Here is a 17,469-nt window from a genome sequence, read left to right on the forward strand (position 1 = left end):
GCTAATCCGATTAGTAAAAACAAATTAAAAAATAACCCAAAAGAAACTTCATGTAATGTTGGATTGTTTCAAACTCGTTGAAAAAATTAATTGTACCTTGTAACTTACCACCATACCGCTTTAATATGTTTTGAAGTATTAGATGAAAATTGTATATATTTTTAAAAATAATTTAAATTAGAGTTTACATATCTTTTTTTAATAAAAGGAAGTACACAACATAGTTTTTGTAGACTTTATATTTTTAATAAATGGTTACAAATAAGTTATAAATAGGTTATAGATTAATTCATATATTAATGGTTACACTTAAATATTGGGTGCAACTTTAATTGGAGATATTCCAAATTGATAATTGATATATTAATGGTAATAAATAAAATCATGGATATGGAAACTGTATTTTTGGAAGATTTTAGTCTTATATCAAGTTGTTTCCAAAGATCCTTAAACACAATATTACAAATTTATTTTCCACAGATTTTATTGATAAACCACAACGTTCAAGTTTTTAGTCTAAAACCACAAAGATTTTAGTCTTATATCTAGCACGGGTTTGATTTTTTTATTTATATTATAATTTTAAGACTTACATACTCTAGCACCGATTAAATTTTTATATATTCTAGCATAGAACATGCTGGACACACTCTAGCACAGATTAATAATTTTATATACTCTAGCACGGATTAAAATTAATAATATAAAATTTACATAATAGATTTACATTCTATGAATGATATTTACCATAAAAATTGTTTGCATGAGTTGCATCCAAATAATATTATAAACAATTACATATATAATGTTTTAAAAATAATGAAATGTATTTCAATCCGTGCTACAGCACGGATCCAAATCTAGTTTGTTTATTGATTTTGTAATTGTTGTTTAACTGGTGGTCTCACATGTTGAATTTATCAATAATTTAAGAGGTGATATATATATATATATATTTCAACAGAGGTGATATATTTTTAAACTAAATATATATAAATGAAATATATTTCTATTCTAACTAAAAACCTTAAGATACTAAATCTGACTTAAGGTATTTTTTGGGTTTTTTCCCATATAAAAAAGAAAGTCACTTTTTGAAAAAAGTTATTTTCTTTTTGTTAAAGATACATAATACTTTGTAACCATATTAATATTTTATACTTTTTACTGTAAATCTCAACTATCAGTAGAAAATTTTCTACTGCCAATCTCAAGCAAATAAGTGTGGAAAAGACAAAAACAGAGAACTCTCTCTTCGGTTGGGTCAAATTTTATTACTAATTTACTCTATCTACGTGTTGACCAAATTAAATTACGTTCACATCATCCTCTGACAGTTCATCTAATGATTGCGATGATTATGTAAATAGTAAGTACTTGTGCCGAATATAAGTGAAAGCCCAGATTTATTGGCCCTCTAAAGGCCCAATTACGTATATCAGTTTGGCGCGAAGATTTCCCGCCTAGTCGACGAGAAAACCCAATAAACGAGTGGTATTGTGCCCTGATTCCGTCGCCGGAGTAAAAGTGAGAGAGAGAGAAAGTAAGAGAAAATGGCGGGAGAAGATTCTTCAGATAACCAGCCGTCGTCACCAGCTTCTCCTTCTTCCGCTGGATTCAACACAGATCAGTTACCTATAAGTACGAGCCAAAACTCCGAGAATTTCTCCGACGAAGAAGCCGCCGTAGACACCCAAATCATCAGGGATGAGCCTGAGGAAGCGGATGAGGAGGAAGAAGAAGAAGAAGGAGAAGATCTCTACAACGATAATTACTTGGAAGATTATCGGAAGATGGATGGGAATGATCAGTATGAGTCTAATGGATTAGATGATTCCGTCGAAGATGAGAGAGATTTAGATCAGGTTATGCTTGACCGTCGTGCGGCTGAGGCTGTACTCGATGCTCGTGAAACTCGAGCTGCGAACCGCAAGCTTCCTCATCTTCTTCATGATAATGGTAAATTAAAAAATCCCCAAATCTCGTGTTTCAGTACCAGTAATCGGAACCCTAATTGAACCCTGGATATAGATTTGAGTTGGGTTGTTTTTGTATACAGATTCGGATGATTGGAATTACAGACCTACGAAGAGGTCTCGGACTACGGTTCCACCAAGAGGTAATGGTGATCCTGATGGAAACCCTCCAAGTTCGCCAGGAGGGTCACAGCCAGATATCTCTATGACTGATCAAACTGATGATTATCAGGATGAGGTATGATTGTGTATCTTTGTACTTACTTGGTGGTGCTAGGTGTGTGTTTTGCTAGTGCTAATGGTTGGTTTATTTGTTAATACAGGATGAATATGAGGATGAGGCAGAGTTTGAGATGTATCGGATTCAAGGAACTCTGAGGGAATGGGTTATGAGAGATGAAGTGAGACGTTTCATTGCCAAGAAGTTCAAAGACTTTTTGCTTACTTATGTGAAACCAAAGAATGATAATGGAGACATTGAATATGTTCGTTTGATAAACGAAATGGTTTCAGGTACTTTCTTTTTTGGTTTTGCTATAGCTACATGAGTTCCTTCTTTACTGGTATATTTACAATCATTAGATCTCTGAACTTTCTATGTATGGCTTATTTGCAGCTAATAAGTGCAGTCTGGAAATTGATTACAAAGAATTCATACATGTCCACCCGAATATTGCCATCTGGTTGGCGGATGCTCCCCAACCTGTTCTTGAAGTCATGGAGGAAGTTACGGAAAAGGTCATCTTTGATCTGCATCCAAACTACAAGAATATTCACACAAAGATCTATGTTCGTGTTACCAACCTACCAGTTAATGATCAGATTCGGAACATAAGGTATCACTATGTCTGAATTCATAGATAAAGATGATGAGTTTTGTTATTCTTCACTAGATTTCAACTTAATCTTTTTGTTTGTGAATTGTCAGGCAGATTCATCTCAACACGATGATCCGCATTGGTGGAGTTGTCACAAGGCGTTCTGGGGTCTTTCCTCAACTGCAGCAGGTGAAATATGATTGTAACAAGTGCGGAGCTGTTTTGGGACCTTTCTTTCAAAACTCTTATTCAGAAGTCAAGGTCGGATCTTGTTCTGAATGCCAGTCAAAAGGACCGTTTACTGTTAATGTCGAACAGGTCGGATTCTATGTCCTCTCTAATATTTTCCATTAAAGTCAATGTAAGCTCTGAGTTGGAATGTGAAATTGACCACAAATTAATTTACTCTCTTGTTTCAGACAATATACAGGAACTATCAAAAGCTTACAATCCAAGAGAGTCCAGGAACAGTGCCTGCTGGACGACTCCCAAGACATAAGGAAGTTATCCTGCTGAATGACCTTATTGATTGTGCACGTCCTGGAGAAGAAATTGTATGTTCTTCATGCATTACTCTTCTTTAATACTTTGCACACCTGTGCATGGTAGGTGATTGATTTTATCTTGCATGAGATGATTTGCAGGAGATTACTGGCATATACACCAACAATTTTGACCTATCTTTGAACACAAAGAATGGATTTCCTGTCTTTGCCACTGTGGTGGAAGCTAACTATGTTACAAAGAAGCAAGACCTCTTTTCTGCATACAAGCTAACCCAAGAAGACAAGACACAAATCGAAGAGCTGTCCAAGGACCCACGTATAGTTGAACGTGTAAGTTGGATTTAAATCCTCCTAATAAAACCTTTGAATTGCTTCAAAGACATTCCTATTAACATCAATTCAATTTCAATTTCAGATCATTAAGTCAATCGCTCCGTCAATATATGGCCACGAAGATATCAAAACAGCTCTTGCTCTTGCTATGTTTGGAGGCCAAGAGAAAAATATTAAAGGGAAACACAGATTGCGTGGAGATATTAATGTACTTCTACTAGGTGATCCAGGAACAGCAAAATCACAATTTCTGAAGTAAGAAAACTATCTTGGCCAGCTGACTTCATTAATTCCTGTGGTGAATATTTTCATTAACTGCTTAATTGTTTCGTCTAGGTATGCTGAGAAAACTGGACAACGAGCTGTCTACACGACTGGAAAGGGAGCTTCTGCTGTTGGTCTAACTGCAGCAGTACACAAGGATCCAGTTACAAGGGAGTGGACGCTTGAAGGAGGGGCTCTTGTACTTGCTGACCGCGGAATTTGTCTTATCGATGAGTTTGACAAGATGAACGACCAGGACAGGTAACAAAATGCAACTAATGATAATTACTTTTCTGAACAAAATGGCGCTGACCATATAAGTTTTGTAACCAGGGTGAGTATCCATGAAGCCATGGAACAACAGAGTATTAGTATATCAAAGGCAGGAATAGTTACTTCCCTTCAAGCTCGTTGCTCTGTTATTGCCGCAGCTAATCCAGTTGGTGGAAGGTAAATAAGTAACTAATGCCCCAAATTTACTGATCTAAACTTTGTCATTTTGATCTTGCTAATTTGTTTGTGACATTGCAATTTCAGGTACGATTCATCCAAGTCATTTGCACAGAACGTCGAGTTGACAGATCCGATCCTTTCTCGTTTTGATATATTGTGTGTTGTCAAGGTTCTAAACCTCTGCGTCTTGTTCTTGCTATCATATCATTGATTGTGTTAACTATTTTGGTTATTGACATGACTTAAACCAATTATATGGCTTCAGGATGTGGTTGACCCAGTTACAGATGAAATGCTTGCTGAATTTGTTGTCAATAGCCACTTCAAATCACAACCCAAAGGTGGTAAGATGGAAGATAGCGAGCCCCAAGATGGCATTCAGGGATCTAGCGGTTCTACTGATCCCGAGGTCTGTGATTTTCAGTTGTAGCTGCTTCTTTTGAAGTTTCCATGTTTTCATGTTTTCATGTCTTGATCAAAATATTATTTTATATACAGGTTCTTCCCCAGAACCTGCTGAAGAAATACTTAACATACTCGAAGTTGTATATATTCCCAAAACTGGGTGAACTAGATGCCAAGAAGTTAGAGACTGTTTATGCTAATCTAAGACGAGAATCAATGGTAGGTTTCAATTCTTGATTATTAATTGTACTCATGGATTATGTCTTTCTCAAATATCATGTTATAATCTCTTGACCTGCTTTAACCATTTGTTCAGAACGGTCAAGGAGTTTCTATCGCGACAAGGCACCTCGAGTCCATGATCCGAATGTCTGAAGCACATGCTAGGATGCACCTTAGACAGTATGTTACTGAAGAAGATGTTAATATGGCCATTCGAGTGCTGCTTGACTCTTTCATATCGACCCAGAAATTTGGTGTCCAGAGAACTCTAAGAGAGGTATTAAAGAACTTTTCATTCAGGTGTTCGGTGAGTTTTGTATCTATGGATTCTGATGTCTGTATTGATGGAACTTATTTACTCCTGTGCAGAGTTTCAAACGATACATTACATACAAAAAGGACTTCAACTCATTGCTGCTTGTTCTTCTGAAAGAGCTCATAAAGAATGCCTTGAAGTTTGAAGAAATCATTTCAGGATCAAATTCAGGACTACCATCTATCGAGGTTAAGATAGAGGAGCTGCAGACAAAGGTAATTACCATGTATGATTAGGCTAATATTAGAAGCACGCTTCCTAATAGATATTTTTCACTAACTCTTATTTATGTCTACATTTCAGGCCAAGGAATACGACATTGCAGATCTAAGGCCGTTCTTTTCAAGCACTGATTTTTCCAAAGCTCATTTCGAGTTGGACAATGGTCGAGGAATGATCAGGTGTCCTAGAAGGCTAGTCACTTGGTAAACAATAAGGCGAGCTTCAAGTCACTATCAACTTAGGTTTATAATCGCATTAAAAATGTTGGGTTATTAGGACGATAGTTTCGTTTTGTGTTAAGATTATGAGTTGCTCAAGAATTTGCAGTAGGCATTTTAAGATATTATTGCAGCTTTCCTTTTTTCTTAAAACTTTTGAGCCTTTGAATTTGAGAAGAACGCATATGATCCTGTCAACCGGTTTTGAGTTGCTCAAATTGTAAATTTTGAAAATTTGGCCTAAAGTTACAATTACCAAACTAAAAAAATGACGTTTAATTATGCGTTGATAATCACCATCTAATGCCTACTCTTATTGGGAACAAATTTAAATTTTGTATCCAGAAATAACTGATCTTTATATAATTCGAATCTGAACCAAAAACTTTTAACATTAACAAAACCATCCATCTTAACTCAGGTTTACCATTATTACTAAACCGGAAATCTGAAATCACAAAGAAAAACCGAACCAAAAATACAGTACTAAGCGGTGACGTCAGGACTACATGCCGTTTTTGTAACTAAATTAAAAAAAAAAAAAAAGCGAAGGAAGGCAACATCTGTCGACTGGATTCGAGTGTTCATCGACAAACTTGTTTTGTTTTCGCAATCCGGAGTAGTTCCGCTCGCTCAGTTCCGATTAGGGTTAAGAATTTTGTGAAACCTGCGTTTGGTGAGACTTCGTCGTCCTCCTCGATACTCCCTGATTCATCATTGGCCCTGGTATGTGCTTTCGTCTATTCGTTAGGGTTTTTGCTATCTACATGTCCTCCCTCTGAAATATTGAGCTGGAAGTTGGGATGTTTTGCTCTTCAGATTAAGCCGTAAGTTGTAAAGGAAGCTTTATTTTGTGTGAGAATGTCGAATAATCCTCCCCCGTCTTCTGGTGCTCAGGTGCGAAAAGTGCCAAAGTTGCTCTCTCTCTTGTATTTCGTTTCCTGGAATTCGAAGCAACTCGATTGATATAATGATATGTTCTACGCAATTTGATTTTGATACAATTTAATTAAGAAGCTCTTTTCAACTTAAACTAGAGACTTAGACGAAGTTTAATTGATTAAGCTCAAACGTATTAGGTTTCTTTGATGTTTAGTTTCTGTCATTGTTTAATAGTTTGTGGGGTTTTATTTTTACTGGAGTTGATGTAGCGAAAGCTAAGAAGCTGAAGTATGTGTCTCATTACATATATTGAACTGTATAACTGGATTTGCATAACTACAAAATTTCTATGGGATGATAGTCTGTGATCTATTAGATGTGCTTATGAGACTATTTTTTCCAGCAGTTTCGGCCGATGGTTCCTGGGCAACAGGGTCAGCATTTTGTTCCTGCAGCTTCACAGCCTTTTCACCCCTATGGACATGTACCTCCAAATGCTCAGAGTCAGCCTCCACAGTTTTCTCAGCCCATACAGCAGCTCTTTCCAGTGAGACCAGGTCAGCCTGGTCATATTACATCATCGTCACAGGCTGTATCAGTTCCTTATATTCAAACAAACCAGATTCTCACTTCTGGATCTACTCAACAACAGCCAAATGCACCTCCAGCGACGGGCTTTGTTACATCTGGACCTCCATTTTCTTCTTCATATACTGTGAGACTTCTGTTCTTATATTTGTGGGCGGATAACCTTTATGTATGATTCGTTTTCATTTTCCTAGTGGATTCTTGTTCCTGCAGTTTGTACCATCTTCTTATCCTCAGCAACAACCACCACCATCATTGGTCCAACCAAATTCTCAGATGCATGCGGCCGGTGTCCCTCCAGCAGCAAACGCTTGGCCTGTTCCTGTAAATCAAAGTACATCACTTGTTTCCCCTGTGCAGCAGACTGAGCAACAAACACCAGTCGCACTTTCCACAGACCCAGTAAGTGGCTACGATTACTGATCACAAATATGTTTTGGTGACTTGTATTTATGCTTAAATCTGTTGTTAATTATGAAACCATCTCTTACTAAAACGTCAAATCATATTATGTTGAGTTGTCTTCTATCATTTATAGCATTTCAACCTTCCTCTGGACTATTTTGAGATAGTATTTGTATATGAATCGAGCGTTCCTCAACGTATTAGCAAAGTTTTATATAGACATCGACTTATTTAGATTTATTAAATACTATGGTCACACCTCCTCTGGACCTTAACTTAGCTCAAACTCGAATAAGGTTTGAAGACGTACGGTTTTGTTGTTGAGAACCCAAAAACTCCTCCAAGCCGCAAGAGGCCCCTAGCAAACCACAAAATACTTGATACCTCTACACATCAGAACCTTTTCCTATTTATACTCGATTACTAACTAGCTAATATGGCATTGTTGATGTACTCTTATCAAACTTATTGGTATTTCTTTATGCACTATTTCTCTTATGCACTATTTCTCTTATGCAAATTGTAGCTTAATATTCATGTTGGATTTTGACTCCAGGGAAGCTTGACTCCGCAATCTGCATCTGACTGGCAGGAGCATACATCTGCTGATGGGAGAAAGTATGTTACTGAATCACTGTTTCATGTTTAGGCACCAATTATCGTCCTACATGTCACTCTTTGTACCGTAGTTTTGTGTTCATGCAGTTCCCAATCGAAATTGATTAGTTTAGTTGGAAATTGTTCGTAAGCTACTCATCTTTTGAACCTTTCATAAGGTCCATGCAGATGTGTGTGTCATGGCTTTAAGTCTATGGAGTCGAAAACTTTTCGCGTGATCTGATAAATTCTTATCTTTTCTAGGTATTATTACAATAAGCAGACTAAACAATCAAGCTGGGAGAAACCTCTTGAACTGATGTCACCACTTGAGGTGAGACTTATAAAGTAGCCAGTCTTCTAAGATGATTTTTATCTTGCTGGTCGTTGAAGCTTATCAGTCTTTTAGTTGGTGTGTCCACTTTACTGTTATGTAAACGGTTGCATGCTTTGTCTAGAAAAATGATGTTGAACTGTGTCATTTGCATATTCTTTTCCACTGATTTGGAAACTCAATGGTAACTGTGGATATATATAATGACTGCTACGTGCTCATCTAAAGCAGCTTTCAATTTATTAAAACAGGCTACCGATGCTCCCTGTTTTTCACTTCTTTTGTGTAAATTCTTAGGTGACAACTTTATAGTCAGGCTGGGATCGGATTGCTAATTTATGATGTTTGTTCTATTAAATATTTTTCTGATCGTCTTTTTCTTGTTTTATATTAAAATTATGTGTTTCTAGACTCTGTCCTTGTTTTCTTTATACAAATAGAAGAACTTCAATAGTACTCTTGTCCCACTTCTTTATACAAGTAGTATATTTGACCCCCCTCTGCTTATTATTGTTTTACATAACAATTTTTTTGCATCAAATCTGTCTATGCACGTTGGTTTTTAACTTGGTTGGATATCATATACTAGAAGAATGATATTTGAATGCAAACGGCAACCAGTTTGGGGGTATTTTGAAACAAGTTATTTGATTGACCTAATAAAATCCTGTCTTGGTTTCTTTCTTGACGTTTATGAACTTAATTTGGTTGATTGACCTGATAAAATCCTGCCTTGTTGATATATTCATTGCTACGATGCATATAGGACCACATACATCTTTCTTTTTTACACTTTGATCCCGTAACCTTTTAATGACATTCTGGGTTTCTGTAGAAACAGACTTGATTGATTGATCAAAATCTACCATGTATATGCAATTTTATAGTTTCTTGCAATCTAAAATCTCTTTCTACAGCGGGCTGATGCATCCACTGTATGGAAGGAATTTACAACAGCTGATGGAAAGAAGTATGCATCTTTGAATTTCATTTGGTATTTGTATAGTGCTTATTTTCCATTGTTGCAACTGATTAGTTGATTCAATTTACACAGATATTATTATAACAAGGTTACAAAGGAGTCTAAGTGGACAATTCCAGAAGATTTGAAGGTCTACCAATTTATTTCTCTCTCGTACACATTCCCCAATGCAAAGCCTATGTTAAACCTGTGTAGTTGTTGTATGCAGTTAGCTCGGGAACAAGCCCAACTAGCTAGTGAAAAGAGGTCCCTTTCCGAAGCTGGATCTACTCCTCTGTCCCACAATGTTGCATCCTCATCTGATCTAGCGGTTGGCACTGCGACCTCTGTTGCTCCCAGCTCATCTTCAACACTTCCTGGACATTCTTCAAGCCCTATCCAAGCGGGTTTGGCTGTACCTGTCGCCCATCCTCCCTCAGTTGCTCCTGTTACTCCAACGTCTGGTGCAGCTACTGATACTGAGGCTACTGCAATGTACTATTTTTACTTGGGGAAGTTTTGTTTGATGATTATACACTCTATCATGCCTCTGAATTTATCTTTTGTACCCATCATAACAGAAAAGCGGATAATTTACCGTCTCGGGGGGCAAATGATTCAAATAATGGAGCTACAACACAAAACAATGAGGCATGATTTTAACTTTCCTTTTCTACAATGATTTGCCTAGATTCTAAAAGTTTATTCATATGTTTTCCGTTTACCTGTTTCTACTCTGTTTACATTAACATGTACGAGTTATTGGAAAAGTTATGTATAATAATTACTATATGTGTGATGATGTGGTGGTTTCATGAATATTTATGGTCAAGCTTTACATCATGGTATGCTTTCTCATTATTTCGAATGTTTTGTTAGGCTGACAATAAGGAAAGGTCGGTGAATGGAAAAGCAAATCTGTCACCTGCTGGTGCCAAAGCAAATGTTGAGGAACCTATGGTATATGCTACTAAGCAGGTAATTTTTTATCCTATTTTCTCCTCATGATATCTCTTTTCTGTAGCATAACGTTTTCGTGTGCAAGTGCAATTGTTTGCCAACCATCTATTTTTGTACTATTTTGGTTATTTTTTTTCTAGGAGGCTAAAGCTGCTTTCAAGTCTCTTTTGGAATCTGTAAATGTTCATTCTGACTGGACATGGGAACAGGTAATGTGCTAGTATTTGTGACTTTGATCGATATTTCAGCATCCTCTTCCTAACCATCTACCTCTTCGTCGCTGACCGTATCATCTCCTTGAGTCCTTGTAGACATTGAAAGAGATTGTTCACGACAAAAGGTATGGTGCTTTGAGGACTCTAGGTGAGCGGAAACAAGCTTTTAACGAGGTATATAGTTTCTTAGTTCTTAGCTATAATGTGGAATTGCATTTTTTTTTACCTTGTTAAATAATGTGTTGCACTCTTTAGTTGTGATGTAATTATGTTTTCACTGGTAGATTTCGACTTTCAGTAGCTCTAACGCTTACACCTGACTGTCAAATTAAATTCTCCAGTATCTTGGTCAAAGGAAAAAAGTGGAAGCTGAGGAAAGACGAAGAAGACAGAAGAAAGCTCGGGAAGAATTTGTCAAGATGCTAGAGGTATGTACCAAAGGAGTCAGAAGTTCGGTGTTTTGTTTGTTTAGTGTGACTGATGACCTGTTTTATGTTCTAATAATATTTCTTGACTTCAGGAGTGTGAAGAGCTTTCGTCATCCATAAAATGGAGGTATGGCTTTCAGTCAATTACAAGATCTTTGGCTCTTTTCTTTATTGTATGCATGACATTTGCTAATGGAAACTATTTCCTCACCAGCAAAGCAATGAGTTTGTTTGAAAATGATGAGCGCTTTAAAGCTGTTGACCGTTCAAGGGATCGTGAAGATCTTTTTGACAATTATATTGTGGAACTTGAGAGGAAGGTAAATCATCTGGGTTCTTTTTTGGGGCTTTTCGTTTTCATGTGTAGATTTGGCTGTTTGTTGTTTCGTATGATACTTTGTGCTGCTAAGCAAAACATGGCATGCCTATGCACATGAAGGTGTTGGACCAGAGAACTTTGTTTTTTGGTTATTACGGTTCAAACGGTTTTCTCGCTTCGTATGATACAAGAGGCATGTCTTAAAATACACAATAATTTGTGTGGGTGCTTAGATTGTCGCTGAGAATTTATCTGGTGCACCGGCATGATGGTTTTTGAAGCATCTATTGAGAATACAATGTTTTGCTTTGTAGAAGGGGAAAGTTCATTATTTTAATTGACATCATGAATCCGTTAATGTGCAGGAAAGAAATAAGGCACAGGAGGAGCATCGGCAACATATGGCAGAGTATCGGAAGTTTCTTGAAACCTGTGACTTTATCAAAGTACATCATTGTTTGTGAATCTTATTCCTGCAAACCTTTTTTTCGTAGACCTCGCCATAATGCCTTTTATAATACTTGTTTTAAGGCTGGTACACAATGGCGCAAAGTTCAAGATAGACTGGAGGATGATGAAAGATTCTGTCTTGAAAAGATAGATCGCCTGATTGGTTTTGAGGTAAGTTACTTCATCAAGTAGTTCAGGATGCCACATTAGAATTTGTTTCTAATGTTTGTTATTCCAGGAATACATTCTTGAACTAGAGAAGGAAGAAGAGGAGCTGAAGAAAGTAGAGAAAGTAAGGTCAATGTTCAGAGTTGTAACCTAACTTTTCCTCTTAAAACTCCAATGCTCATGGTTTCGTTTTCTTGTGGAGCTAGGAACATGTAAGGCGGGCCGAGAGAAAAAACCGTGATGCATTTCGTACACTATTGGAAGAACATGTTGCTGCTGGCATCCTTACAGCCAAGACGTACTGGTTGGATTATTGCATTGAGGTGTCTCACCAGTTTAGATCCCTTTTTTGGACAAATTATATTTTATATTGGATTCTTTCACTCAGTTATTTTATGTACAGTTAAAGGAGTTGCCCCAATACCAAGCTGTTGCATCTAATACGTCTGGCTCAACTCCGAAAGACTTGTTCGAAGATGTCACAGAAGAGTTAGAGAAACAGGTAATTCGGACTAGATAAATTATATTTCTCTAAGGGTAGATTTGAGTGAATCTGATAGTTGTGTTGTGATAATCCAACCATTTGTGTTTTGATTGACAGTATCATGAGGATAAGAGTCGCGTAAAGGAAGCTATGAAGTCAAGGAAGGCAAGTCAACGGATAGCTTGCATTTCTGCTTATTACTATACCGACCATTTTACTAATCCCTTTGTCTACCACCAGATTTCCATGGTCTCCTCTTGGCTGTTTGAAGATTTTAAATCTGCTATTTCAGAAGATCTCAGTCCTCAACCAGTATCAGACATAAATTTAAAGGTACGGGCTTATTTGTGAAAATACATGTGTCATTAGATAAATTAATCAACAGTTACTGTTTGGAATAAATATATAAGCTACTGGTTCAAACTTCTGTTTCTATAGCTTAAATTGTTGTTCCTGGCATGCTTTAACCCATCCGACACCTGCAATGAGTTATTTTTCACCTGCTTTTAGATTCATTTTTGATGAGAGTTGCATAAATATGTTTTGACTAATGCTCTGGATAAAATTCTGATTGACATATTGTCTTGAGTACAGCAGAGATGATGATATTCTTTCAAAGTTCAGTTGATATATGCTCTAATATTTTTTCTCCTGTTTATCAGCTTATATATGATGATTTGGTTGAGAGAATGAAGGAAAAAGAAGAAAAAGAGGCCAGAAAGCTTCACCGTATGGCTGAAGAATTTACCAATCTGTTGCGCACTCTCAAGGTATATCTTACCCGTGGTGACTTTCTTTTCTGACTGGATTCTCTGGGACGTTAAACATAGTGTTATTGGTTTAGGAAATAACCGCAGCTTCAAATTGGGAAGATACCAAACCACTGATTGAAGAAAGTCAAGAGTACAGGTAAATAGTTTATAGCTTTGTATTGGATGCTTCACCGTAATTAAAACAAAAGGTTGTAGTTCTACCTTCTTAATGTCTCATTTCGAATATCTGCAGATCGATTGGAGATGAAAGTGTTAGCAGAGGGTTATTTGAGGAATACATAACGAGTTTACAAGAAAAGGCAAAGGAAAAGGAGCGTAAGCGTGATGAGGAAAAGGTATTGATTTGTCGTGCCAGGAATTTTTTTTCTCTTTAATGTAAAAACGGGTCTCTAAGACTTTATTGTCTCTTTTCTTTTCAGGTTAGAAAAGAGAAGGAAAGGGATGAGAAGGAGAAGCGGAAAGACAAGGATAAGGAGAGAAGGGAAAAGGAAAGGGAACGTGAAAAAGAGAGGGGAAAAGAGAGGAGTAAAAGGGAAGAATCAGATGGTGAGACTGCTGTAGAAGCGAGCGAAGGTCACAAAGAGGAGAAAAGAAAGGGAAAAGATCGAGACCGAAAACATAGGAGACGGCATCACAATTCTGATGAAGATGTCAGTTCTGATAGAGATGACAGAGAAGAGTCAAAGAAATCCTCCCGTAAACATGGTAATGATAGAAAAAAATCAAGAAAGGTACTCCCTAGACTTCAATTCTGAGTCAGCTAAGCTTGAAATTTGTTTGGTGGTATTAAGATTCAAAACTAAGAGGGTTATGGTTTCTTGCTAGCACGCAAACTCGCCTGAATCTGATAGTGAAAACCGGCATAAAAGACAGATGAAAGAACAAAGGGAGGGTGGTCGTCGAAGTGGTTATGACGAGCTAGAGGATGGAGAGGTTGGGGAGGATGGCGAAATCCGACATTAACCGCTGACAAGTGGTAAGAGGTTTTTCTTACATTTTTGCTTCATCTGAAACCTTTATACATCTCAATGTGCTTTCTTTCTTGATTCATCTTCACACTTTGTAAGGGTACGTATACTTTCTTTTCATTTCTCTATTAATTGGATATATACCAAAATCTTTAATTATTACCGTCAATGGAAAAAAAAAAAACACACGCTAAAATAGACTGATTTCTACTTCGGTACGTCCTCTCTTTTAGTAACTTGGTTAATTGGTCAAATGGAACTCTCTATTAGTAACTTGGTTAAATTGAGTGTTCACCTATTTCAAATTTTATCAAATCCCAGTTCTTGCCAGTCGCATGAAAGGTCAATGCCTTTGTACGCAAGATATTTCTAGTTTGGAATCCAACCATCCAAAAATAGTTGGCCTGCAATGAGGTCTTCGAACACTAGCTAACCAACATCTTCAACTTAAAACATATGACTTGAGATAACTTATCTCTCATCGTTGTTTTCTCCTCTACTGGGCGCAACTATATCAATATTATTACAGTTGGTCCTGAAATATTTCAACACTGATCTATTTATGATCTCTTGGCGACTCTGCCAAAGTACATCTACAATTTTGTGCATGTTGAATCTCAACCTCCATCCACTCACACGTTTAAGGATGCTCACCTAGTCACCTTCACCACCGTCTTATCAATGAAGTAAGCAACTGCAACAACATAAATGAAATCACACATCATTAGATCACCTTTGAACTGACATGCTAAATATAGAACAGATGTAAGGTTCCAGCTTTGTACTACTAACAAACAATTTCTACAAAAAGACCAACATCTCGCTTTGTCTTACTATATATAATCACAACATACAAGCACCTACAGGATAATGCCAACGTTAGGAAATAGAGAATGCCTTCACATACCTCAAATAGTTCGAATGCGCTACCCTTCCGATACGTATCATCTTTCTTCTTGGACTCTGTAGGAAGCACACTGAATAACAGTGCTCTCCACCCAATAAGTAAAACAGCAGTACTTCCCATCGTCACCAACACAAAGCTCGAAGCCGGGATGTGACCCGATGAAGCTGACCTAATGACTATTCCAAGCTGCAATGAAAGCAACAACCTTTCATTAATTAACAGAGACGCTAACATCCCTAAAAGGTACATGTCAAACACTATCACTAGCAACATTGGTGCTTTTTCACATTGGTTAATGTAGCCTTACCGGAGCTCCGACAATCCACGATTTCGCAGCTGCAACCACGGCTTTAGACCGACCCTTCTTCCCTCTCCCTTCCTCCGCATACCCTCCCAAGAAATACGCACTCAGAAACCACCCTGCCACACAAAGTTTCCATTTTTATTAGGAACAAAGCTTCTGAAACGCAAAAATGATAAAGAGTAGGTGATAAAGAACCAATACCAGCAATAAAAGGGTCAGCTGTGTGGAGAGTGTCAATGGAAAAAACAGGGAAACCATGGCTAAATCTCCCAATTGCAGAGAAGATAAGCAGAGCCAATACATCTCCACCAGCAAGTAACGCCACACGTCTGAAGATAAAATTACACACAAATTGAGATAACAAAAACAAAAAGCAAACCAATCCCAAAAGTAAAGTAAGAGTTTTTATTACCCCCATTTGGTGAACTTAGAGGATGAAGTGGAAGATGATGGCTTATCAAATTGAATCACACCCTCTAAAGGAACATTCTCCTGACCCACGAAAACTGTTTCATCTCCTGAAGAAGGGATTTGAGAAGCTGAGGTAGTAGTAGTAGTAGTGGGTTTGGACTTGACGCTTCCGTCGGGGTTAGAGACAGCGAGGACGACGCGTTTTCGCCGGCGAGTGTTGGGAGCGGGGACGAGCCATGAATCGGAAGAAGAGAAAGCAGAAGGATTGGATTTGGTGATGAATCTGACGGCAGAGACAGGTCCGGCGGGAGTGCGAAGAACTAACATTCTCTTCTTCTATGCCTTTGTGGGGAAGGGAAAGCCAAATCGTCCGACAACCATATATATATATTTATCTCAACTTTTCTTTTCAATAAAACAATTTTAAAAAAAAATCAACATTTAAAAAAATTCACAAAAATATACCAACTAATTTTTTTTTTACTTTCATGATATTTATTTATTTATGCAGAAAAATACATAAAACTATTTTTTTACTTATTTAATACTCAGCAGCGAATGGAGACTATGAAAAAACAGTATTCGATATTTTTTTGTCAAAAACGTACTACAATCACCAATCAAGGTTTTTAAGACAAATTAGCGTTTTTCAGAAGAAAAAAAAAGGTTTTGTAGTTTTTGTCCAATAGATTATAAGGTGGACCGCTTTTACAAGAATCCATAGCCATTACCTAGCGGTTTTTGAAACTACATCAAACAGTACAGTTTTTTATTTTCTTTTCAATATAAATAATATATATCTTATACAAAAATAAAAAATCAAAAACAAAAGAATTTTTTGTTTTTTATCTTTCCTCTCTAGTCTCTGACTCTCTGTACTTCTCACTCTCTCACTAATATGTAAAAAAATTTAAACACTATTATATAACATTTTATTTATATTAACACAAAGAATACATATGTTAAAAATAGATTTTAAATTATTATGATAAATATAAATGATTATAAACTCAGTTTCTATATTAACAAATAATTTTATAACATGTGGCTTAAATTTCAATAAAAATTGAATGTTAATAATGATAAAGTAAATAGTATTATTGTAAATGCTACTTAATTATCATAATGATCATTAAAATAAACAAAAATTAAAATAAATTATGGTTTTTATACATAAAATTTACTTGATTAATTCAAATTAAATTTTGGTTTTTGTAGTTCATATATAATAGATGAAAATGTTATTACATTAAAAATAATAATCAATAACTGATTTAAATTGATAATATATTTGCTTATATTTTATCTATAATATGTATTTTACTATCTTGTAGGTATTTAAGGTTTGTATATGAATAAAGATATTTATTTCTTTATACCAAACAAATGAAAATATATAATTATACTAATTATTATTAAAATAATATAAAATCTGCAACACAAATAATTTTTCACCAATCAAATATTATTTTATACCGCTTATTTTGCATTAACCTCACTAGTCCCGCAAATACATTTGTCCCGCATGTACTGCAGTTAATCCGCACCGCACTATTAAATCGTTTGTCGCGGGACAAATAGG

At 36.4% G+C, this 17,469-nt stretch overlaps 3 protein-coding genes across 11 annotated transcripts; 2 read left to right on the top strand and 1 right to left on the bottom strand.

Annotated features, from left to right (window-relative positions):
* Window positions 1-1,394: 1,394 nt before the first annotated feature.
* On the top strand, window positions 1,395-5,886 carry LOC104742190 (DNA replication licensing factor MCM2). Its single transcript, XM_010463161.2, has 16 exons — window positions 1,395-1,959; window positions 2,060-2,214; window positions 2,300-2,489; window positions 2,593-2,812; window positions 2,905-3,112; window positions 3,214-3,348; window positions 3,439-3,630; window positions 3,716-3,888; window positions 3,970-4,158; window positions 4,231-4,347; window positions 4,435-4,519; window positions 4,616-4,759; window positions 4,849-4,974; window positions 5,072-5,254; window positions 5,347-5,508; window positions 5,597-5,886. The coding sequence occupies exons 1-16, from the start codon at window positions 1,554-1,556 to the stop codon at window positions 5,720-5,722; spliced, it is 2,811 nt and encodes a 936-aa protein (XP_010461463.1). The 5' UTR covers window positions 1,395-1,553; the 3' UTR covers window positions 5,723-5,886.
* Window positions 5,887-6,253: 367 nt separating this feature from the next.
* On the top strand, window positions 6,254-14,461 carry LOC147928623 (pre-mRNA-processing protein 40A). 9 transcript variants are annotated; one of them, XM_087484040.1, is made up of 29 exons: window positions 6,254-6,459; window positions 6,553-6,630; window positions 7,022-7,172; window positions 7,268-7,330; window positions 7,417-7,605; window positions 8,165-8,226; window positions 8,470-8,539; window positions 9,457-9,509; window positions 9,594-9,651; window positions 9,730-9,995; window positions 10,082-10,151; window positions 10,380-10,478; window positions 10,601-10,669; window positions 10,772-10,849; window positions 11,017-11,103; window positions 11,196-11,230; window positions 11,318-11,423; window positions 11,788-11,868; window positions 11,954-12,043; window positions 12,111-12,164; window positions 12,247-12,363; window positions 12,444-12,542; window positions 12,642-12,689; window positions 12,765-12,857; window positions 13,187-13,294; window positions 13,369-13,433; window positions 13,530-13,632; window positions 13,717-14,028; window positions 14,123-14,461. In XM_087484040.1, exons 5-29 carry the CDS (start codon window positions 7,480-7,482, stop codon window positions 14,258-14,260), a joined length of 2,487 nt encoding a protein of 828 aa, XP_087340166.1. In that variant the 5' UTR covers window positions 6,254-6,459; window positions 6,553-6,630; window positions 7,022-7,172; window positions 7,268-7,330; window positions 7,417-7,479; the 3' UTR covers window positions 14,261-14,461. The 9 variants fall into 9 exon arrangements, with proteins under 9 accessions (XP_087340166.1, XP_087340161.1, XP_087340164.1 ...); XM_087484041.1 differs by having other exon boundaries at window positions 6,295-6,459; window positions 7,019-7,172; XM_087484035.1 differs by having other exon boundaries at window positions 7,019-7,330.
* Window positions 14,462-14,706: 245 nt separating this feature from the next.
* LOC104742192 (uncharacterized) lies at window positions 14,707-16,747 on the bottom strand. The gene is made up of 5 exons (XM_010463163.2): window positions 15,889-16,747; window positions 15,678-15,805; window positions 15,480-15,592; window positions 15,173-15,358; window positions 14,707-14,959 (listed from the first exon to the last, which is right to left on the bottom strand). The coding sequence occupies exons 1-5, from the start codon at window positions 16,212-16,214 to the stop codon at window positions 14,930-14,932; spliced, it is 783 nt and encodes a 260-aa protein (XP_010461465.1). The 5' UTR covers window positions 16,215-16,747; the 3' UTR covers window positions 14,707-14,929.
* Window positions 16,748-17,469: the final 722 nt, after the last annotated feature.

This window comes from Camelina sativa, chromosome 14 (genome assembly GCF_030686135.1).
Source record: "Camelina sativa cultivar CO46 ecotype springtype chromosome 14, ASM3068613v1".
Classification (NCBI taxonomy): domain Eukaryota; kingdom Viridiplantae; phylum Streptophyta; class Magnoliopsida; order Brassicales; family Brassicaceae; genus Camelina; species Camelina sativa.